General features: G+C 40.4%; 1 protein-coding gene across 3 annotated transcripts in view; it reads left to right on the top strand.

Annotated features, from left to right (window-relative positions):
- The first annotated feature begins 20,786 nt into the window (after nt 1-20,786).
- Nucleotides 20,787-25,049, top strand: part of ORC5 (origin recognition complex subunit 5) — a 69,457-nt gene continuing 65,194 nt past the window's right edge. For 2 of the 3 annotated variants that reach the window (XM_052680909.1, XM_052680911.1), the window contains exons 1-3: nt 20,787-20,902; nt 23,440-23,623; nt 24,416-24,508. In XM_052680909.1, the coding sequence (XP_052536869.1) occupies nt 23,513-23,623; nt 24,416-24,508 (204 nt within the window). In that variant the 5' untranslated portion in view covers nt 20,787-20,902; nt 23,440-23,512. Of the gene's footprint in view, nt 20,903-21,153; nt 21,265-23,439; nt 23,624-24,415; nt 24,509-25,049 lie in introns of those variants that run through there. The other variant, XM_052680910.1, reaches the window with a different exon arrangement.

Here is a 25,049-nt window from a genome sequence, read left to right on the forward strand (position 1 = left end):
AGAAATGTAGAGATGTAGCACTCAAGGACATGGTTTAGTGGGCATGGTGGGGTGGGTTGATGGTTGGACTAGATGATGTTAGTGGTCTATTCCAACTTTAATGATACTATGAGTCTCTGAATGCATCATGTCTTCAGCCTGTCAATTACAGATGAACAGCATGTGCTCATGTTGCTCATGGCTATTTGCTGATATCATGTCCTCCCCCTTGGGGAGTGAACACACATTTAGGGCAATTTCTAATGACTAGCTCTGTGCCTGCTGTCTTCTGGTGATGACCGAGGAATGAGGAGCACTTTTTTCTCAAGTATTTTCTACTGATGAGCCCAAATTAGTTCTTTCTGAGCCCTCTGCTGCTATTACAGGGCTGGCAGATTTAGCTCCAAGCCTGGACGAAGCCTGATTTCAGTGAGTTGAGGGGGAGGCAGGGAAGACACGAACTTCACAGCTACACTGCACTGCATGTCACCTCACCAACTGCATGATTTCCTCTGCTCCTGATAGCCCAGAGTTAGCAGGAGCATTTCTGCTCCAGTCGTCATTCCAGTGCCTGCAGTAGAGGCAATCCCCAGCCTGACTGTGTTGATGTGGCAGCACTCAAGCACGTGGATAGGTCAGACCTCTGCAGTTCTTGATATGGGAATTGCCAAAGAAATACTCTGCAGTTTTGTCAACAAATAGAAAAATTGGAGTTTACGGGAATGAATTTCTTTAATCAAATTTGGAAGCATCATAAATAACCATTTTGAGTAGAAAAGTCATCACCAGTCAAAGATATGTCTAATTTTTATTTCACTTTGTATCAAGTAAGTGCTTGAAAATGGATTTTTTTTTTCTTTTTTTTTTTTTTTTTCTGTAAATTAGTTTGAGGCACATGATGTACTTGAAATGCTGATTAGTGCAAAGGTGGCAGATGCCTTCTCGCCCTTGCTGCACACAGCTCTGATTTGGGCTTTCTGCTGAATTAGGGCACAGAGGCAGAAATTTCTGGAAAAGAGAATGTGGGGAGAAGAAACCATCCCCTGGTTTCTTACTAGATAAGAATAATTCTCAGAACAGTGTGTTTTCTCCTCTCAGCTCAGAGAGTGTCCCATCCCAATCCATTTTCCCTATTGTATTTCTGCTGAAAGGTAAATGGCATAAAACTGTTCAAATTTTCTCTTCTTCAATTCTTTTGGCATCACACAGTACCATGGACTACTTGAGTTCTGTTGATTGCCATAAACTATTTTTTTAATGATTACAGCTGTGGTCGCTTTATCAGTTTCTGTTCAGATTTACTCTTCACCATAACAGATATCTTCTCTGACAGTGATCTGGATGCTGTGCAGAGCATACAGTCTCTGACCTTCTTTCTGCAGATCTCTGAGTTTGATCATGGATGATTATCTGTTCTATTTAGTTGCCATTTGTCTCTATGCCCTGCCAGAACAGAGACCAGTGTTCTACATTTGAATGTATACTGCTTATACAAGAGTAATCAGAAGCAAAAAGGTGCAAAACGATGTAAGGTAAGAATTGCTAAGTGCCATGCCAGGACCTGGTATGGATCAAAGTTATAGGACAGACCAGGATACTTGTCGGTACCCTCTTGGTGCTGTCTGTACTTTCTCTTTCTCCTCGCACTCTTTTAAATTCCTCTGAGTTATGTTTCAAAACATGCCTTTCTCTAAGCAGCTTGGCCTGCTTATAGATATCCTCTCTATTCTCTGTTGTTACTTTAGTATCTCTTGCTTTCTTCCCTGTGGACTCAAGGAGGAATTGAAAAGACTTTGAATATTTTTCATTTGATTTTTAGTTGCATATTTATGCTTTTGCTAGATATAGGAGTTCGGTTCATAAGTTACTATTTAGTGGAATTACACTGCCTCTGTGATCATGTACAGCTTGGAGATGATTTTTCAAACACCAGTGATGTACTTACAAATACACACTGTTATCCAATTCAACCACTCATACAATGAGAGGAGAAAGTATCTCTCACTTTATGGATGAATATTCCATAGCTTCCAAATATCAGGGCTGGAGACAGTCCTCAGAGTAGTGGCATCCCTTGGGCAGGTAAAGAAATCAGAACAAAGATATCACCAGGGCAATAATTATTCTGGCAGAATAGACACCCACACATTCTCTTACACATCTACAGTAGGTTGCTAGTGATAAAACTGCATCGCTTCTAAAGAAAACCACACTGGTCCACTTTAAGTCTTTCTGATGTAATTGCTTTGGGAACTGAAAGCAATGAAAGACAAACTGTACTCTAAATATTTTCTGACAGCAGAGGTTTCTAATCATTCAGGAGAAGCGACAGGCATCACCATCTCTGATTATGCAGCTTCCGAGTAATCACAACAACCCACTGGGGAAGAGAAGTCATTTCCCTCAGAGAGACACCTTAGAATCTTCTCATCATTTAACATGTACTGCTATGTTTCCAAATTTATCTGGTGAAGAATACTAATGAACTTCCCAGAATACTTGTACTTGCAACTCTGACAACAGAGGTGGTCTTTTGTTGTTTTTTGTTTTTTTCAATATTAAGTAATGACGTGGCACATTAATTCATACTTTCTGTAGGAACATCTTGAAAAGGATCATAGTACAAGTGGAAGAGATACTCTAATAAGACACTAGCAGCAAAATTCCCTGTTCCAATCTCCTTATGATCTCAAGTGACCAGTCAGGTATGCAGGAGGATTTGTGGGGCTGTGCCTGGGCTCCTACTTGGGCTGACAAACTACATCACCTACTCCATGTCACACTGGGAAGAAAAAAAACCAAAAATGTCTGGTTTTTATTGTTTTGGTTGTAGAAGTGAAGTTTGCTTTAATATTGGAGCACACTATTCTTGAAGCAGAAAATACAGAGAGAAAACTTGAGTACAGAGAAGCATATTATTTAAAGCTCTCCATGATGGATTCAAGCAGTGAGAAGAGTCTTCAGAAGAAAATCAACTTACAGGTGCCAGCATTTCCACATCAGAGCCAACAGGGAGAGATGATATTTTCTCCCTCCAGAGACAAGGTGTTTATGGAGAGGTTAGCTCTCTTTTTGATTGCCTGATATGGATGGAAAAGGGAGATCTTTCAGGCATAAAAGCTCTTCAGGTAAGATGGAAAGAACATCCCTTTCACCCAACTTTCTTCTAGTATCATAAGATGTTGCCTCCTCCTGAAAGCCACACCTTACATATAGCCTTACATCATCACAGCTACCACAGTGTTCCAAAAAATCCTTTTTCTCAACATTTTACATTAAAGTATTGAACTCAAGTAAGGCTTTCTTAGGTCTCAAACAATGGAATCCTCAAAAATAAGTAGGTTCACTTACTAGCTGGTCTTAGCCTTGAAGAAAGACGGAGCAGCAATGTTTTCCAGACGGAGAAAACAACAACTGCCAGCTCTGAATATTCCCATTTTGTTTCCTGGCCTCCTATCAAAGAGGGGGGCAAGGGCAAAGTGCTCCAAAAGGCCTACTGCTTCTGCATCAGGGATACAAGGATCCCTCACCCCTGATGACCGTGCTGATGTGAACCAGGGCTCTATGAATCAGAGCCACTAGGAGCTACACAAACATGGACTTCTGCTAGCATGAAAGTTTAATACACTCAAAGGAATTATTGAGTTTCTCCCATGTCCTTCAGTGCGAAATGAAGGTGAGGCTCAAAACACCCTATCACAGAGATCCCGGACAAACAGCTGTAGGTTTACATGCAACTGCAACAGGTGTACCAGAGTGCCAAAACCAAGTCCCCAGATGGCTGCACAGCTTTAAGGCTCTTAGGATGAGTTTCATTCAAGTCCTCACGTAATCTCTTCAACACTTTTGTCAGTCAACATGACCTCCCATATACTTGCAGTCAGTGACTCATATTATGCATTTTGCATTGCTATTATTGCTCTCTTCAGAGTATAGTAAAAAAAGACAGCTAATATCCTTGCTCAGAGGCTGTTCAACCTTCTTTTGCCCTAACAACAGCATGTAATGCTGAAGGTTTGCTTAACTGAAACCTGGAACTTACATTAAAAATGTGGGATTACTGATCCTTTAAGTGTTATTTTGTTCTGTATTCCTCTGGAGCTGAAGACAGAACAGTATGTAAGGAGCTGTAGATAGCATAAAGCTGAAGAACGTTATGCATCTGCATAAATATGCATACAAAAGTCTGCTTTCTGATGCTCATAGAAAAACCTGCAGGTAGGATTGCAGTTATTTCCTTGGCAAAAAATCTCCTGAACACCTAATACCAAAAAACAAGTATAAGAGAATAACAAAGTCCTTTAGAAATATTAAAAATCCTTCATGGTTAAATAGTAAATGATGAACATTCCCTTGTAGCCGTAATATGTGCCACATCTTTAAATTATTAAATGTGCAGCTGCAGTGAGCAAAAGCCTCCTCCATAATAACATCTGGTGTACTGCTCTTGGAGAGTTTTAGGAACAAGTGGCATCTGTGCATCTGGCCACGTAGGTAGTGTGTACTTTGTGGCACTGGTTCATCCCTGATGTGTCAAAAACTCAGTGCACAGAGATACGGAAGACTAAACTGCATGCTGTCATCTCACATCATACAGTTGTACCATCCGCCGTTCATCTGAATCATGGCTCCGTTGCCTGTGAGCAGTGCTGTCTATGCTTGGCTAAGAGTCTAGCTTACAGAAAGGCAGCTAATACACAACACAAAATGTCTGCAGCATTTTCAATATACCCAGAAACTCACTGGGCTTCCCATCACGTTCCATCCTTAAAACTCTTTTTAACATCAAGCTTTATTGAACCTCTTTAATATAGGACACCAGTGCCTTTTTGAAGATTAGAAACCAGCAGACTTCAAGCTGATCTGGTGCACTATCAGTTGCCAGTCACCTAAAAATATTGCCTTCCTGATCTCATGGTGTGGGAACACATGGAAGGCTGCGCTCAAGAAGTGATCGTATATGCCAAAATCCTGACAAAGAAGGGGCACTGGCAGTGCTCATTTCAAGCACATAGTAAAGCTGGTTTGGCTGCACTGCTTGGTAAATACTTGCAGAATACTTTCAGCTGGAGTTCCTGAGCTGCTGTGTATTTGGCAGGAGTTGGTGCTGATATTCAAAGACTTGAAAACCTCTTTGATTCCAAATGTGGATCTGGAAACTTTGTGCTGGTTTTTATGTTTAGCTTAAAAGAAACTGAAGAAAGAGTGAGAAGTCACTTATTGCTACAGGGAACAAAATGCTAGGAGGTAAGGGAAAGGGGACAGGAGATTTGAGTAAGTATTAATTTATCATACTCAGAGCAACTTCATTCACATGTGTCACAGAAAGAATGCAAATACAAAAAGCTTACAGGCAGTAAGCATTGTGGTAGCATCCCTGCTACTCATAGGGAACCTGAATTGCTTGAGGACTTGGGTGAAATCTTCTAAAAATTTCTTCAGATTTTTGAGACTTTTTAAAATCTAATGGTGTTGGGGCCCTTCCAGCTGCTTTTGATAACATGCAGATAAGAAAAACACAACCTCGTATCATGGACTCTTTGTAAATTCAAGCATGAAAGTTGGATTAAGAAGAACTTAAAATGGCTATTAAATATTCTTGCTATACCTACCCGTTCTGATTTCTGATCATGTTCTCTGTGCCTTTTGTTCTGTGATGCTAACAGTATATCCGAAAGAATGGGCTACTGCTGCTTAGCAGTGGCTGCAAAGATTTGTGAATTATAATCTGCTGAGCCTGGTGAAGACTTCTCTTGCTGTGAGTAGAATGGAAAGTAGCCAAGGTTTCTGTTACAGAGATGATCTGGATAACACGATCCCTGTAAAAAAATTGCTGAAGATGTACACCTCATCCCTGTGGTGACAAGCAAGCAGATGACTGCTCTCAGGCTCACTTGCTTTTTTGGGTTCCCAGAGTGCTTTCCACAGCTGCAGATGTGCAGATGATGCAGAAGACAGCATCCTTCTGGCCAAACTACCACCAGTTCCTTCCTGCTTTGCAGGAAGGCTCAGATAGGACCATCAGTGTGTCTGGGGCTGGGAGGTTGGGCTCCATCCTGAAGGCTGAGGTTGGCTCCCTCTGCAGGAAGGGAAGGGCCCGTGGGCAGGCAGGCACATGGACTGGGATGCCTGCAGTCAGATCCTGCAGCTGCTGGAGGTTAACTGGTCACTTATGTGTTACCTCAGACTCAAGAAATTAGAAAGCCGTACTAAGGATTAGTCGGTCTATGCTCTTCTGGCTAGAAAGCTTATCTAGAAAGTACAGAATACCTCAATTATTTTACTCACGTTGCCGTGTGATAACGTTGTTTTATTTTGTTTTTGTTTCTGTTTTTTTTTGTGAGGCAAATTTATTCAGCTAAAGTGTACTTTGCTTCATAGGAAAAATCCTTCCTCCTTTGACTATTTCAGCACGTGTACCATTCATCGGAACTTCCCTCATTTGAGTGCAACCAGGTTTGGTAACAACAATTCAGCTCCCAAGTGCCACTGTCATGCACAGAAGTCTGGTTGAATGGCTGCATGCTGGGGCTCAAGCCCCTGAACTGAAAGAAGTGAGGAAGCTGCAGAAATCAGGACTTGTTGCAGGCAGGCTATGGGGTCCCACAGTTGCGACCAACTCTCTTCTAGGGCCACCAAGAGCATCAGGACAGCTGGCTCCCAGCAAGGAGACAGGGACATTAAAGCCTGCTCTTGGTGCCCATGGGCTGTAAGAGACACTGGAACTGCCTATTCTAATAACTGCCCGTTCTTAAGATAGACTAAAAAATTTTTGCTTCCAGGTATGGTCTAAGCTGTGCACACAGAAAATACTTCCCTTCGCTATGCCTGCTAAGAGGTGTGCTCATGTAATAAAGGAAACAGGCATAGGAAAGAAATCAGGCACACCATTAGGTGAGAACAGTTGGTCTGGTCTCTTACCTTTTGCTTTTCAATTCATTTTAATTGTATTTGGCATTTAGTGCTTTCTATGCTTCTCCAGAGGCTGGAGTGGATGCACTGACACACAGTGGACAACAAAACCTGGAGCTAAAGGAGTGTGCAGGCAAGTCCCAAAGGAGATGGAGATAAATGGAAGCATTTTGTCATAAAATTAAATCTTTGCACTGTTAATGACTGCCTTCTCTGGTGTGCCCAGTCCAAGTCTGTGCGGATGGATAGGTAAATCTAGACAATGGTGTGGGATTTTGGGATGCAGTACATGATGTAAATGACACAGTTTTCAAAGATCCTTCTCATATTAATGCTAAATTATCATCTTAAGTAATAGTTCCCTCTTTTAAGCCATTGCAAAATGAGCCAAAACCAAGGAGGGCGGGCGCCCAGAGTAGCCTGCCATGGAGATGGGGAATCCCAAGCACCTCATTGGATGGATGGGAGGAGAGGAGATGGCACACTGCTAACAAATAGTCTTAGGCTCTTGTAGGACACTTACTACAGCCCTGACCCTCCAAACAAACAAAGAAACCTCCAAACCCAAAGAGGATACCTAATTATTTTTAAAAACAGCTTTAATACTTAATGGAAACAGTAGTACAAGCTCTGGTGAGTTCAGAAAGACAGCACTGAGCAGCTCATGTTTGTCTGTCTGCCCCAGAATTCACTGCTCCTCCATGTTGACTTTGATTCTGTTAAAACCCGCATTTGTAAGGAAGACAGGCTGAGCATAAATTTTAGGCTCCTATTTTTGCCATCAGTAAGGAGCTTTATGAGCTTTTATCAGAGCCCTTATCTTTGCAGGAATGTCTGGCATTAGTTACCGCCTAAGTGGTACAGTGAAGGTACGTACATTCATCTTCCTTAGAGTGCAGATACCTCCCACTGGCTTCCTTTACATGGGGTTTGGCAACTGATATGGTACATTAAAAAATTAGATGCTTTTTCTGAGGCCATCACATGTGGTAATTAAATCAAACATGCATAAGAGTTACACAGTGAGTTCGCCAGTGCATTTGAAACTACTATGGTTCAAATACAGGGTGATGCTCATCAGTTCAGGCTGATCACATTTTCCAAGTTTGTTCCAGTGCAGGCTGTTCAATTCTGCAAAGATGTAGATATTCTGGTGGCATTTAGGCATATGCTTTACACTAAATATGTGAATAGATCTCACTTCATTCACTAAAAATGAAGCATATGGCTGCTCAGTTGCTTATCTGTAGTCAGATTTCCTGAGAGGAAGCCCTAGGACAAGGAGAAAGGAACATGAAGGAGCCTGGAACAGGCTGAGCAGATCCCAGAGTCGAGGCAGACTGTTCCCCATTGACAGGAGGTGAGTGCTGTCATTTTGCAGAAAGATGAGTAGCACACAAGGCCCTGGAGTGATCCGGGCTGAGTCAGTTTTTCTGACTGCTGTGAGCTGAGCTCAGTGCTGCGGGTTTGAGGAAGGCTTGGGGCAACACCAAACAGTGGCACATTGCCTCCTGTCCATCTGGGTTTTTTAATGGTGACTTCAGTGTTAGCCTGGAAATACAGAGCAGTTGCTAAGAGGGCTATCAGGGGCCTGACTGCAATTTAAATGATACAAAAGCAAAAGCAAAACCAACAACAAAACCACAAGACATTGGAAAGGTTCTTTCCTCTCCCTGCATAAATGTAACTGGGATGAAATATTAGCTTTCAGTACTGACTTGGAAGTAGCTTTCTTCTTCAGTGTGGTGTTCTCAAAGTGAAACATGGCTCCAGGATAACAACGAGAGCTCTGAAACTAATTTAATACCAAAGCAATAAATCTGTATTTGTTTTAAATATGAAGTAGGAAGCAAAAGTGCTTTCTTGAATGAAAGCCCACTTCTGTGATAAAAGTCATATCTATTTAAGACAACACTAACAAAGGCTGAGCAAAGTTCCTTCACTTTTCTGGAGCTAAAGACATGGATTCCTTGCCTTAGGAGTTACAGAGGATGGAGTGACCATAGCCTGGAAGTTGCAAACTGTTCCAAGGGAAGCGATGTGTGTGGCAGTGAGGCAGTACAAAGGGCAAACCAGCACCCGCCCCAGAGAATGGGAAAACAGCCTACATGCATGATGAAACTGGGACTGGTCTTTCCCAGCTGCTATGCGTGATGTGCATCTGTGGGCCCTGAAATGATTTTAGCACAGGGACATTAGGATGCCTTTGTAACCTGAATAACTCTGTTTTCATTCTATTCTCTTTTGGGCTCCTTCCTGACTTTCTCAATTCTTGTGGATTTTCAGAAGGTTTTTACACTCGATGGCTAAGGAATAGACTCCAAAACTGGACCAGCCCCAGCTAACAGCTTCATTCCTGCCTCCTGATCTATGCCAACACACACTACAGCCAGCAGGCACAAAGCAGGGCCTCCTCTTCCTTTTAACCTTTTCCTACCTTTGGGAATATGTAGATAATAATCCTGTCAGGTGTTCTAAGGAGGTTTCCTTGTGGCACATGCTCATCCTGCATCAATAGCTATGCATATAGAGTAGAACTGTACCCACAGTCTCTACTGACTATAAAGCCCTTATTTTTTTATTTCCTGATTCATCCCTGTGAAGTTGAGTAGCAGGCTCTAACTTCCCAGTACTGTAGCCCATGTGGTGAGCAGTCCAAGCAGCTTCATTTTCACTGTCACAGCACCCGTCCAGTTTCACCCAGTGCAGAAACACAAGCAGGATATTCCCTTTGCCCTAACAGCATCATGTGCTCAGGCAGGAAGGGTGAAGAAAAAAAAAAACAGTTGCTAGACTCACAAGATACTTTTAATGCATTTGTTGCATGACAGAGGATGAAAACAGATAGCAGTACGTGGCTGCATGCACCTCATTTGTGCAGGGCTGTGAAATCTGTTTATTTACTGTTGACTGTCTGCATGCTCTTTGCATTTAATACAGATTTCTCGGTGTTATGAGATAAATGTATGTTTTAAAATCAGCTTTTGAGTAAAGAGGCCAGTAGGAAATTGACTGATTGGCATATTAAGAGCAGCATCTGCATCTCACTGCTTCCCAGATCGTCTCCTCAGTTACCTATCGCTTGAGGGAACATTTCAGCGTGCAGTACTATAATTTAAGTAATACATAAGGCAGCTCTTTAAAACATAAGCAGCAGAGAAGTGGGTATCTACTGACAGGCAAAACGTGTCAGACGTCTCTCAGATATTGGTAAATGCTGGGCTGAAGTCAGAAAGTGCACAAAAGATGAAATAATAATTCACAGTTTGCACATATGGTGCAGTGATATCAGTGATATAAGATGATTTGAAGTGTGTGTAAGTCAGGGCGCACAATACAAATCATTTAAGGTAGCTGGTCTGTGTTTATGCTTTTCTGAGAACTCATTTCTTCTGGGATGTCACAGATAAGTGCCACAAATACATTTAAATCTTTTTTTTTTTTTTAATCCACACCTCAGTGCTGATTATATGGTGGTAAAAAAGCACACAGTAATTTAGCACAATTGAGCCTGTTTCCTCCCTCATTCAGTGCAACAGTACTAGCATAACAGAACAGCAGATTGCTGCAGCACTCCTCTGAATTGCATTTTCCTAAAAGAATTACAAAACTCATATAGCAAAATTTAAGTTCATTTCCATGTGTATAAACCATGTTCTCTGATAAGATTATCCTTGCTATTTTAATGCCACAGCACTAGCTGTGAAGGATCAAAGAATCTGGAGGACCATAAGAGAGAGGAGTAAGCAAAACTGAACATAAATTGCATGGTAAAAACTACTACAACTCTAGTAATCAAGATCATTCAGCTATAGCAAATATATACTTACTAGAACGTACATATTTCTGATTCTTCGAGCACCAAAAGGAAGTGTTTAAGAAAATCCAAATGTTTTTCCACATTTTACTGCTTCTGTTGTGAGAGCCCAGCATGTGAAGTCAAATTTGCTGAATAAATAAACACAGAGATGCAGAAAAAAGGTTTGTTGTAAATTCTAACACAACCAAAACCATATCATTGACCATGTGACCAAGTCTGACTCACTGGAGGCTACAAAAAGCAATTGTATATGATTTGGTTACCATTAAACTTGTAAATCTAGTTTTATGAATTCTGCAATGTGCTAGAATACAGAAGTCATATCAAACTGTCAACACAATCGACCAAATGTTTGAAGAAACTCTTAAATAAAAGAATTGATCAAAAGTTTAAGTTACAGATTTTCAGTTTAATTCTAGGATAGGGGAGATAGACTTATTCATAAGCTGACCTGATACTTACTGTGATGGAAATTTAAAAACAAAAAAAAACAACTTTGGCAGAGTAGCTTCAGTGTATTTGTATCTTGTTGGCCTGCAGGCGCAATAGCACAGAAATCTGCTTTGGGAAGCCCAGACAGTGAGCTTCCAGCATTAGTGGATGTACACCACGTTGGTAGCTAACTTCTGCAGAGAGGTTTAAGCCTTGCTGATCCTCAGGCACAGCAGCGCTCACCACACTCAGACGCTGGCACTTGGCATAGATAAGAAGCCGAGCCAACTTTGCTGCCATTGAGCTGTGGAACTCTGGTCATTGGCCACTGGGTGAAGCGTGGCATACAAACAGGACTGACTGTTCTTGCCCCACTGTTTGCCCTTTCAGAAAGATGATGTATTTCAGCTTTCTTCTGTGCAAATGACTGAGATATGCCTCCTAGAATCTGGCCGAATCACTTGTTTGAATATTACATAATTAACATTTTCTAGATCGAGGCTATTTTACTGCCACTATCTGAGCTGTCATCAAAATGAGTTATATCTGCAATTATGGAAACACATGACATATCACACCTTCTGTTCGTACTTGTCTCTGAAGTCCTGGGAATGTCAAGATTTAGTCCATTCTCACATATTACTTCACCCTGAATTCCAGCATGCCTCATAATGTAGTAACAGCACTCTGTAGGATGGTATGCCATTCCTTTGCACATTTCCCTTGCATCTCTTGCATTTTTTTTTATAGAGTGTTACAAACTGTTTTACTAGGTGTCAAGGTATGTACTTCCTGAAGTAAAAAGCTAATTACATTTCTTACTTTAAGAATCTTAATGTTAAAGGAAAACATGTAGCTACAGCTGTCACCTATGGTCAAACTGGCACATGAAACATCCCACGACAAACTGCTGTGTCTCACCATACTCCTTCAGCATGCTGTGATACCCTTTGACTGTTGTTTCACTTTAACCACTGGAACTTGTGATCAGTAAGACGAAGGATTTGAAACTGGCTCTTCAAAGCAGCTCTTAGAAGGGCTCTTAGGTGAAGCTGACTTATTTCAACTATTAACAAAATGATTACAATGTGATAAACAATTAAAAAAAAATTTGGCAATTTGGATCAAATTCAGGCCAAATAATGGTTTGGCAGGCTAGAAGATTTTTGGGGGTGATTTCACAAAGAAACAATGCCTTCCAGCAACCCAAAGGAGAGCTTTGAATATCTCAATTTGTTGACCTGTGCAGCTTTTTAATTCCTTTTATGGCACTGACAACCATGACTGTCATTGCTGTGAGTCCTGGGCTCATTTTATGGCATATATGTCCAACCCATTTGCTTTATGCTTTTATTGCTCTCTTTTTTTCCCCCAAGTTTTAAAGAAAATATGTTTTTTAAAAGAGAAATTTTGTTACTTACGTGCATTAACTATATTGCATATTTTCTATGCAGGCCAAGGTAATTCCACTCCACAAGACAAAACGTTGGGCACCCGTTTCTTAAGATACTGCTGTCAATATTTCAGAAATGAATTCATGTTCTTTGTTTAAATCCCTTCTCCCTTACAAAGGGAGATTATTACTTATATCTTGCATGCAACATTATATACTTAGTCCTTACTGCTGTAAGAGTTGTGATACCTCCCTGTACCTCATTTTCTAGACATATAAATTAAACATAACATATATTTCTGAAATGGAGGGACCACATAGTTACCATTGCTGTTAAGCTCCGAAGCAAGAAAAACCATGCAGATGGCAGGAGTGCCAGAGGGTGGGAACTCTTAGCTATCCTAGCAATTACTGCACTCTTATTCCCTTTTTTCTACTCACACCTTCAGACTCTGCACTACAGTCCTGTTTCACCACTCTGCCCAGAGTTCACACTCAGCAAGCTACCACTTTGTGCCTCAGAACATTTTTGTCTGCAACTGCTAAGAGCCCCCCTGGCCTCCTCCTTTGTGGCCCATTGCTGTCATGCACCTATTCCCCTCTGGGCACTTGTGCTATTCAGTAGTAATTTGAACATTAGAATATATGTAGCAGGCTTAACAGAGTGTAGGATGCCTGCCATTGCTATACATCTTTTGCAGGAGGATGGCAAAGAGAAAAGCTTCAAAGATCTTTCTCATTGCTAGCTTCCACGAGAAGTACTAATAACAAGCATGTGAAACCTGCAAGACTTCTGGAGAAGTCTCCAGAATACTACAGTCATTCAGGACATACATGAGGCATACGTTTCCTCCAAGCCCAGATCCATGCCTGATGCAGCTGGATTGTATTTCTATAGCACTCTTGACAACGTGAACTTAAAATTAAGAACTTTGACATTGGAATCTGAATTAAGCTGGACTAGCATGGAGATCAACACTTACTTTCATATACAATTGATGTGGGTTTACACCATTTTGACTTTGGTATTTTCAGCATGAAACAGAGTTCAGAGCAAGCAATATCTTGGCAAATATAAAAAAATAAAAGAGATATCAGCAGAATATGTATTGACAGAAAGGCAGGTTTTGGCAGCTTCATTAATTTCATAGAGGAAACTATTACCGTGTTCTCAAAATTTAAAATCATCAGCTGAGATGTTCCTGAGATGAAAACCGTTCTTACTCATAGCTCAGAAGGTTCCTGATAAAGTACTGTCAGACATCTTTTCTTTTAAATCTTCTTATCTTCTCAAGGACAAATACAGCTCCTATCTCTGCCCTAGCTCAGTGATACCAACCTTCTCTCTTCCACACAATCCTTTCTGTATGAAACTAAAATTCACAGTCTCTCTCACCTCAATCTCTAGAGAATAAACATCACGTTGAGTTAAAAGGGTCTAAACTAGATTTCTTAAATTTCATCATCTCTATCTCTCTTGAATTTCTGTGGGCAACATCTTCCTGCTGGTCACTGGTAGCCCAGGCAGCATCTTGGATCTTACTCTGCAATTACACCTGCATTCAGCGAATCATTTTCACATACGTAGCCTATCACCACATACATCTTCTCACTCTCCAATGGGAAATATTGCCTACAGCTGTGAGCAGTTCATGGTGTCAAACAACATTGTCCTTCCAATCAGTGCTTTTGTACTGGGAGCATATTTTAGTAAATACTGGCAGAGGTGTCTCTTTCCAGTTCCTCCTTTATACTTTTTGCTATGCTATGTATCAAAGAAGAGGAAAAAAATTGCAATTATTAGGCTTCTGCTACTCTATGATTACAACTTCTTGGGGGAAGGTGGGAAGAGCCACCAAAGCTAACCAGCTGATTGTGATCTTCAGGCATGAAGCTATATACTAAGAAGTAAGCAATTGCCAAACCTGCAAACAGGGAAAGGCATGAAGGTGGAATCAGATGCTCAGCACAAGATGTCACTGACATGCTCTGTGGGGTTTCAGAACTGATTTTTAAATACCAGTCAGTAAAGAAAAAAAAATAACAAGTGTGTAAATTCTCAATGGCAGCACAGGTTTGTCTTTACATAAAAGACAAGTTGTGTAGGTATAGTGTTCGAATGCTTTGCCAAAAACTACAACTGTTATAAATACTGACAATTAGCTGAAAAAATGAAGAAAGAGGTCAATCCTAAATGGTCATTTACTGCTACCCAAAGGATATTGTAAGGTAAAAAATCCTTACCTACCAAGGTTAGCATAGCATTATCCCCAATTCATGTATTATTTATCATAGATGAAAGAAACCACATCCCAGTGATAAATATGATGAAAGATCTACTACCTAAATCTATCTTGCATTTCTTTCCTTGATTTACCACTTACCAAACAGAGATCTTTTCATTAATATAGTAAATTAGAAATGGGAGATTATTACATAATTGCTGTTAGTCTTACTGGTTAATCACTTCCATTTGACAAGTAAATTATTTCAGCTCAGTACAAACAGCAAATCAATTTTTGCCTACAGTCATTAACAGTAATCAATAATTAATTACGATTATTAAAAATTGTTAGCACAGAATTTTTCTGCTTGGCACTTAGTTAAATGCCAAATTTATTTTGCTGGGAAGCTGACGTGAGACTGAGACAGATGTATGTCCATGGAAAATAAGCTGAAGAAACAGCTCAAGCTGAGAAGGAGATAGGATTTCTTATTAGTCTCAGTAAGCAGTCTATCTGCCAGGGCAACATTTAGCTGTTCTTTTACTATTATAGATTAGAATTGTGATATTATATTTAGTCCACAAATGTGATGACTCAGTTGCTGATTCCTCCTGCAGTGTAGATCTTTATTTGGTTTTCTATTTAAAGATTAAAATCATTTTCAATTCTACAAGAATGCGTTTGGATCTGCCTCATAACTTACTGGAAACAAGCAACAAAACAAAACAAACAAACAAAAAGAGCCCACCAACAAAAAACTCCAAAACAAACAAACCAAACCAAAAACCAAAACAGGATAGAAGTTGAGCATGATATGGCTGTAACTATAAAACAGCATCAGGCTCACAGTGAATGGTTCAGCAGTTACACTCCCCATCCAAGGAACCAAAATCTCTCCCAGCAGATTATATTCCTTGCTAAAGCTAATCCTGCATCACACACTGTGCCTGCAGAGATCGCCTCCTGGCGGCACATCCTTCTGCAGAACGCTCCCTAATGCTGCCAGCCAGTGCTGTTAGCAGCCTTTGCCCACCGGTGCCTCAGGGTATGGATGAAGATAAATGCAGTGTGTTTCTCAGCACTGTGGAAAGTTTAATATAAGAGGAAACAAAGTTTCCTTTAACTTACATTGGGATCTAGAAGGTCCCTAAAACTGAGGGTAAGTTTTAATAGTGGAATCAACTATGGAATTAATCAAAGAATTAAGTGGTCTTTAATAAAGCCCTTGTGTAAACCATCCACAGTGGTACGCTAGTTAAAACCTCATTTCATTCCATGACGCCGGGCTGCCCATTCCTAGCCCAGCACATCTAAGTGTAACTGCAGATTTGAGCAGTAAGAATCCAATGCATAGTTTTGGTTCAGATGACCCATGAAACATCATGATGACAGCTTTTGCATATCAGAAATGCTTACGTAGTAACAGTAGCCATTAGCTACTCTCCCAGCCATGATCCATGTCTTTTGTTTCTCGTTAATTTCTTGTTAATCCAAGTGTCTGCCCTTTCTGTTGGTGCATATAAGTCACATCTTTCTCCATGTCTCATCTTAGAAGTAGAGAATGTTAATTTCTTTCTGAAGTAAAATATTTCTAACAAGGTTGTTTTTTAGAATTCATTCAGATTATCTCCAGGCATTAAGGTAAGTAAATCAACAATTGCCAGATAGGACTGACTTCAACTGGAAGTGATATCACTTTAGTATAGCTTTCAGAACCCGAGTACGTAATGATACATAAAAGGTTTTGATTAAGCTTGTGTCAAGACATCAACGTCCTTTGGCCCTCTTGCTTTATGAAGACTATAATGAAACTTAAAAAACTCAGCAACATGCTCTTAGTAAAGCATTCTCCATGAGTATGGAGAGTACATTGCTGTGAGCTGCTACATACTTCTGTAAAGGAATGTATATATTAACACGCTAATTTATTTGGAGAGGTTGGTGTCATTTTCCCAGAAAAATAAATTGGAAAGCAAACATTATTTGAATAGAGAATTAATGAAAACGTAACTTTAAAGTAAAACCAGTGAATTGATTTTTCTTATTGGCAGTTTGAAGAAAGATATTTATTTACTCTCATTCTTTACCAGATTGTCCCCCCTGGGACCTGGAGTCTAAGTAAACAATCATGATAGTGTGCAAGTGATTTCTGCCTGAGCAACCAGCTGAAATTTCAGCAGTGTTTGGCTACGATGATACATCGATCAAATCTCTTTTGGTGATCTGAAGCTCTAGATAGTTCATCATATATTTCTGCCTGCAAAATACTTTTCCTTAGATACCATGGGAGTACTTCATCCATGGAATTACTGTTTTTCATATTAATGAGTTATAAATTAGAGCTTAATTACTGCTAATTGCTTGAAAATCCACTGTCGGTGATTATAATCACTAGCGATTAGATTGTTAAGCATTCATCTTTGTCTATCTTTAGCAAACTTAATGAGCAATTATGGATCAGATCCTCAGCTGTACCAGTGCAAATGAACCTCTACCAGCTCTGAGCACAACCATGCCACCGTTTGCGTTGTCCCCTGGCATGGATATGGTGCCTGTTGGGCCTGGCCACTACAGCGTTGTGCACAGGATGAGATGTGCAGGAAAAATATTGCACTCTCGTAATCTACATCCTAAAAAGTTGTCTCCAGGGACTATTTCTTTGGATGTAACTCGAAGCTCTTTGGTCTAAATCTTCTACTGCAGTCTGTGTAGCGTAACAACACCTCATCTTCCTAGTTTTGATATCAGGAGAATGAGGAGGTGAGCTGATTCCTTGAAGGTGCCTAATAACTCGTAGTTACAAATGGGATGTGAACTTGTGCACAAATTTATCTACCTGTATATAATTTCATTTGACAGGAAATAATAATTTTTAGGCTTCTGCTTGGTATTTAAAATGTGCTCCAACTGCTTTATTAGGAACCTGGTCATGTTTGTGCAGCTGGTTATGCAGCCACTTCCACTAGAATAACCTGCAGCAGAGTAGGTGTGCTTCAGCCAGACCAAAGTTATTTGGTCCAACCTACTTCTTATCTTCATACATTCATTAAAAATGTATTTAAATTATTCACTTTTTAAAATAACACACGTGTAAATCTATATTACATGGAATGGTAGGTTTCCATCTGGGGAGAAATTAAGGAGTCTGCTTTTACTATGTATTATACTGAAGCTAATGATCCTTCTCATTGCAGCACTGCACTTGCAAGATAGCTCTGATGCTGTTTAAAACAGTTGAAGGGGTATTTCTGGCAAGACTTCTACAAATTCTGATGGCAACTAATCAATATCTATTTCATTTTTGTGATACTTGCTCATATGAATGAAAGAAACTTCAGTCAAATAAACCTTTCTGCTCCAACAAACAACGATCACAACTTCATTCTTAAATAACTGAGAGTGTGACTCAGCATCACTTCATTTTCTCACTCACAATATTGGGAAAGATGTTTGAAAATTTCTTACTGTAAGTGGTCATAAAATATGTCACAATTTCCATACTGACCCTTTAATGTAAACACCTCTTCTCTCTTTGATATCTGTTCTTCATCAAAGTTCAAATCCCATCCTTCTTTAGGATGTGTCAGATATCCTTCAGCAGATTAAACTGAAATCACTTCAGAAGCTATTGTAGATACCTTTTCCCTTTCGTTATTTAAGCTTTGTTTCTGTACGCCGGTGTGTACAGTGAATCACTTGAGATCCCTTCATCTACCTCGAAAAATCACCCAGTTAATACCTTTAAATAGTCTCTATCTGGGGATTTAAGTCAAATGGATGGCTTGTGTTGAAGAGGATGATAACACTGTCCTAGCAAATCAGGGAACATATGGTTACAGTAACTCCTTATACCACTTTAACTATCCTTTCAAGTGAATGTCTTTCCAGGGCAATAATTTCTTATCTTCCTGCTCTTTATGGGAGCCCTTTTCTGCACCTCTATCAGCTTGAAATGACTTTTCTGAATAGGAAGAGACTGCTAGGTAATAATCCAGATACAGTCTCAATGGCATAATGTACAACAGTATTACTGGTAAAATATATCCTGGAAAGACTGAGAGAAATGAAGAAGAAAATTCTGCACATTGTTTAGACTCATAATACTCTCTATATTGTATTATACAGAGGCCACACAGAATATGTATGTGTTCTATATGCAGTTCCATGTATTTACATGTTAAACAATCTAATCCTGTAATTCACGTTTATAAATTCGACAAACAAGGAATCCCAGGGATTTGAATGAAATCACTGAGTATCCTATTCTTAAAAAAAAGATATTTTGATGAACAAGAACTATGGTAAGAAAACTTAAAAGGAAACTTACTACTACTCGTACTGAAAATCACACTGATACTCAAAAAAAAAAAAAAAAAAAAGTTAAATATCTGAGCATGAACGCAACGAGAAAAAACTATCTTCTGCTGTTAGATTTAAGTTTCAAATCTCAGCCTACTGTTTGCTTTCTCTTTTAAATGACAGCAACTCATTGTCAGAACAAGATAAAGAACCACGACATTTTAGTATGAATTAAGAAAATATTTAAATCTGTACAGAAATGCATGTTCAGTGGCAACATCAGTGTAAAATGTAATAAAAAATGTACACTGAAACAAATTACGCTACACATAACCAGCCTGGTCCTAATGCATGAATCCTATCTCTAGCAGCTGATACTTACAGATTTTGACCTAAATGACAGGTATAAAGTATCTTGCTTACTAAATCAAAGCAGGGATATATGGATGCTGATGCGCCTGAAAAACTGGACAGAACTGTTCAATCATCTTCTGTAAAAGTTTTTTATCTGCACACATACAAGTCCAGGATTCTATCTTACTTTTCACAAGTCACACCTGAAAAAACCAAGCATCAGATTTCAATCAACGTAGATATTCTTAGTAATTTCAAACTGCTGGAAAAGGGACATATTTTCATTTACTACATCGTGATAATAATGGTGACACGTGGATCTATAAGCAGTGTCATTACTGGGTATTTTGTCTGAATTCTAGATTAGAAGCTAAGTACCAGAGTAGCTAAGACCACATTGGTCACTCAATTAATAACTAGAGTTGTAGAAGTGAGGCTATTCAAAAGTAACTGTTTTTTTGCTTTGTGTTAATTTCAGCTGGACTTGTTCCCTAAGCTAGCTCACTGCATAACCACCCAAGTCCTAGGAAAATGAATGTAAGCAGTGATGGAACAGTGAGAATGAGAATCTCCACTTCGAAGCAATAAGGATTTACAGGTGCTTTAGTGACCCTGGGAGGGTCTGCAGCCTGAGCCATCAATGCCTCTAAAGCATGAGCGTTCAACCTTCTGGCTTGTCTGGGCCACACTGAAGAGCAATCGTCTTGGGCTGCATATACGCAGCTCCCTCCAAAAGTAACGCCTCCTATTTATTTCTGTGGAAATGACAACAAATACAAGGAAGACAGTAACACTGATGAGCAAATTCTCAGCTACATGACACTACTTTTCCATAGTAACCACCATTAGCTATGCATTTTCACCAGCTATGAACAAGAGCCTGCGTGCTGTGCTTATAAGTATCTGCACCAGCAGAGGTGATCACCGTTTCACAGCTATGATGGTGTCACTGCAGAGAGAGGTGCCAAGCTCTACCCTTGGATACTGATGTCAGAACATGGTGGAATGGCACACAAAGCTGCGCTGGGGAGGTCGAGTGGATAACAGGAAAAGTTTCTATACTGTGAGGGTGGCCACAGGCTTCCTAGTGAGGAGGCTAACGCCCCATGTCTGTCAGTGATCAGAAGGCATATCCAAATAGAGAATGCCTTCATTGATAATCTTCAACTTCTGGCTAGTCCTGAAGAAACAGCTGGATTTGATAATCACTGAAGCTCCCTTCCAACTGAGCTATTCCATTCTACCCCGGTGACAGAAGGCTCCACACACAAACCTTCCTCCGCCCCCCCTTCCTGCCTTTTCCCGCGCTGCCAGGGACGCACTGACGGCAGTGAGCGTCACGTCGCTACGGCGCATGCGTGCAGTCTCCGCACCTGCGCACTGCAGTAGGACGGGGAACCAGCCGGGCGGGGCGCATGTGCAGAAAGCGGCCGCGGGAGCCGGCTGGCCAGCGGTGGCCGGGAGGTGTGGGCGTTGGAGCGGAGCGAGGTGAGGGGGGACCAGGCGGGAAAGGGGGTGAGCGCTTGCCGCGGAGCGGCGAGGCGAAGCGAGGCGAGGACATGGCGCTGGGGAGCGTGGGGTCCCTGCCGCTCCTGTCCCGACCTGCCCTCCGGGGCCGGGCTCCGCCTTCAGCCCCCCAGGCGCGGCGGGTGGGACGCCTCTGTGAGCCTCTGTGGGGCGGGGGAGAGCGGCGCTATGAGCTCAGTTTTGGTGTCAAGTGTAGAAAGGCGTGCGAGGGGTAGGTATTCTGGAAGCAGTGAGCTGAGAGGCATCCTGCCCGTGTGTCAGATCCTCCTGTGCCGTCTGGCTTGAGTGGTGCCTTCTGCAACTTGACCAGGCTCACCCTGAAGGTCAGTGCTGCTCCTGCCCTGATCGCAGCCACGCGTACCGCCTCCAGCACAGTTTGGGAACGTCCTGAGTTCGAGCTTGGGCTGGTGATGCCAGCATTGCCATTTAGTCTGAATTAAATTTGAAAGCTTTGCACCAAATGTCCTTTTTCATGTGGACTCTAGAATGAGATCCTGCTGAAGAACTAGATGCCTGCATATGGTCAGTAGACATGCAAATTTTTCCTTCCTTTTAAATATGTTTGCCATAAGGTAACGTGGTTGAAAAGCATCTTCATGGGCTGGCAGATAGGATGCTTCAGCAGATTTAAGCTGTTCTGCATCTCAGATGGCTTCAGATGTGCACAAGGCACTGTGCTGAGCCCCAGGTAGTGCAGTCACTGCAGAGCAGACCTTACATTCACACCACATGCCTTTCAGACCTTTCCAAAGCTTTGTGTTTGTCCCCTGCTGTGGAGGCTGAATGTTTTCCTTCCATCTTTGATATTTATTTCTAGTTCATTTGCAGTGAGAAACTTTAAGCTATTCTTTTCTAAAAATCTTCATTCAATTTTGAAGACACTTAAATTGGTGCAGGAGACAACCATGTACAATCATGCACTCTTTTTCTATAGCTGCGTTACTTGAGTTTCTCATATTTGCAATTATGGACTTCTCTGTTTTTCAGGTTGATTCAAAAGTAGTTTTTTGAGTAGTCCTTGTTAGATCTGATGCGCTTACTTAAACGTAAGTGTAATTTGAAATGCTGAGACGTTGAAAATACTGAAGGCAAAGTAAAACAAGGAAAAAAGTCTCAAATGTATGTAGACATAGTGCTCAGTTACAGAACAAAGGGCAACAGGCACGAACTGAAACACAGAAAGTTCCATATGAATGTGAGGAAAAACTTCTTTACTTATGTAGTATCTTTACAGCAGTTTTAGAAGGTGCAGGAGAACAAGAACAGAGCTGTTTTCCTGTGTTTTGTAACTAAAATGAAGCTGTTCCAGTGAATGGGCAGTCAGACCTACAGTATTTCCTGACTTGTTGCTGTCTTAAAGAGTGTGATCAGTGTTACAGCTTTACCTGGACCCGATTGGTCTGGTAATTGAGCTTCTATTATTTTTTTAATTAGTATTTCTGACCTGCAGCATCAGATGAATTTTCTTCGTGTGTTACTGCTGCTTTAAGGCTTAGTTTGCTGTGCTTTCATGTTAATATCTGAAGAGCTGTTATTTTATCATCTTTCCTTATGCCCTGCCTGTTCTCTGTTACTTGCAGATCCTAACTTATTGGCTGTCCAGGGAGGCGATCATCTGTGACTGATCTGCTTTTCTCATTTTATTACCTTATTACTTTTAAATGTGTATAAAGACAGACCAAAATATGTGTTTCTCCAGTTAGTTAAATGTGATAATACTTCATTATAGCAATTTGCTGATATATCGCATACCTTTCCATTTTTCTTTGAAATTTTGGAATCTGCCTTATGTGAAAATGGCCATATAATGCCTTACGTAGTAAAGCCCAATTTTAAAGAGGTCTTTCAGCCCTGCATAGAATGTGACTGCTCCAAAAGTAATGCTGCTTTTTCGTTTCAGTGAATACTGAAAACGAGCACAATGATGCTGCTTGATAGAGCAAATCCTCAGCTACAAAACACTGTTTCTTCAACGTAGTCACCACCACTAGCTTTTGGTTTCTGCCAGCGATGAACAAGAGCCTGCATGCCACGTGTAAAAATCTGCTCCAGCAGAGATGACCACTGTTTCACAGCTACCGTGATGGCATTGTTGCTAGGAAAATGTCGCCCACATGGTCCAGCTTCCATTGTGTTAACACCTAGACATTCAGCAAGTGTCTGAATATCAACAGGTTCATTTCTTTCCTCATAAAGGAATTCACATTTGCTTCATCTGCACTTCAACATCAGATACCATTTTGTTAGACTGCTTCTCTTTTGCCATCTGTCACACAGCAACAAAATGTAATGGAATATTGTTGGGAATTTACCACCATACCACCAACATCTGCCTCTCATATTGTGGGACAAATGAAATAGGAGGCATTTCTTTTGGAGCAGCTGTCTTCATATCACCCAAAATTAGAATATCTATTTAGGTGTAATAGAAATTCTGACTTATTTTTCTCCTTTATGTATGTGACAGCAAATCATAATTAAAACTTTTTATTTTCCAGATCACCTTATTTCTCGTCTCCACATCTCAGGAGGGACGTTCATGTTTAGAATCCTGACTTCAGGAACTTCAAAATGCCTATTCTTGAACACCCAGCTTATCCACCAGCTACTCTCCTTTGCTTGGAAAGTTTGGTGCCTTGTCGAGAATCCCAAGTGTCCATGTTGCTGTCTATATTTGGAGAGGTGGTACTTTCTATGTTGTGTATTTGAGTGGAAAAATGATGTTTTGTTATTTTGGAGTAAAAGTAGAGTTTTTGTGATGTTATTATGAATGTAGTTTGGGTACATCTCGTTTTCTTTAGTCAGCTATTAGTACCTTATTGTCTCTGCAGCCTTGTTTCTCCATGATAGCTCCTGGTATTAACTTTGTTCCAAAAATGGAACAAAGTCTGTCTTTCTCCCTGGTCTTAAGTTCCGGGGTGCTTTTTTTTAAAGTGACTGTCTAGAAATTCTATTTGCAACTGTTGTATCTGTGTGTCTGAATTTTAGGTATGGGATTCTTGGTAGTTCCATTGCTGCCCATAAGATTTTGTAGTGCTGATGAAAAGCATCTTCTATTTGTAGAAGTTATGGCAAGGTAAAGGTTACCAGTTTACTCTTGCCAGAATTTTGTTCGTTATTTAATCAGTTTGAATTAAGAGTCTACTGTTTTTCTTCTTATTTGCTCCTATTTAAATTGTCTTTCATGAAAAACGTGTCCTCATGCTACAGCAGTTTCACAGGTAGCTTTATGTGACTTTTGATTCTTGGGACTTATCCTGTTAGCATTTCAGTGATCATGGTATCAATGTGATCGAGTCTTGTTTCATGGTAATTGGTGTATTTTATACTTTATACCTCAGTTTCAAAGTTAACTTTTTTTGTGGGCACACTTCAGTGGTAAATCCTCCGTTGAAAACAAGGAAACAGCAGTACAAAGCAGAAGAGGTATCAAAAGAGCAACCCTTTTCTTTTCAAACATGTTTTTCTCCCTAGCGTCAGCAGTTGAGTTTTCCGTCCATCTTTATCTATGGACATACATCTAGTGGAAAGACCTATGTGATGAAGACTCTTCTAAACACATTACAGGTGAGTTTGTTGATTCTGAATTTAGAACTTTGTAATGGAGGACTGATGAAAACATAATCCCTCTACTGTTTGTCTGTTTTCCCAGAGTGATTTGTTTCTTCAGTTATTTCTGCCTTGACTCACTCACTCCCCCTCGTCCCCCAGTTAGTGTGAAATAGTACATAATAATATATAATGTATAGAATAATAATTTTTCTTAGAAAAGTTTAAAAAAGGAAGAAAGAGCAGCCTATCTTCTTCCTCTCTCTGGAAAGGACTTATCCTGCAATAGCCTCTCAGTGACAAGGCGTTGCTTATGTAATGCAGAGAACCTTTTCTCTATCTTGTAATTCTCCTTTAATAGTTTATTTGGATATTAAAAAAAAAAAAGACGATTTATGGAAGCTTCACAAATGTAATTTTGTTGATACCCAAATGTCCCAGCAATCTTTGTGGGCATGTATTGCAAAGATGTTCCTAGCCTAAAATGTTGGGGGCCAAGTGCTGGTGCAGCTGTGAGAGCAAATGAGTAACAGTAAGAAGATTTTGCCAAAGTAGAATT

Source organism: Tympanuchus pallidicinctus, unplaced genomic scaffold (genome assembly GCF_026119805.1).
Source record: "Tympanuchus pallidicinctus isolate F22 unplaced genomic scaffold, pur_lepc_1.0 scaffold19, whole genome shotgun sequence".
NCBI lineage: Eukaryota > Metazoa > Chordata > Aves > Galliformes > Phasianidae > Tympanuchus > Tympanuchus pallidicinctus.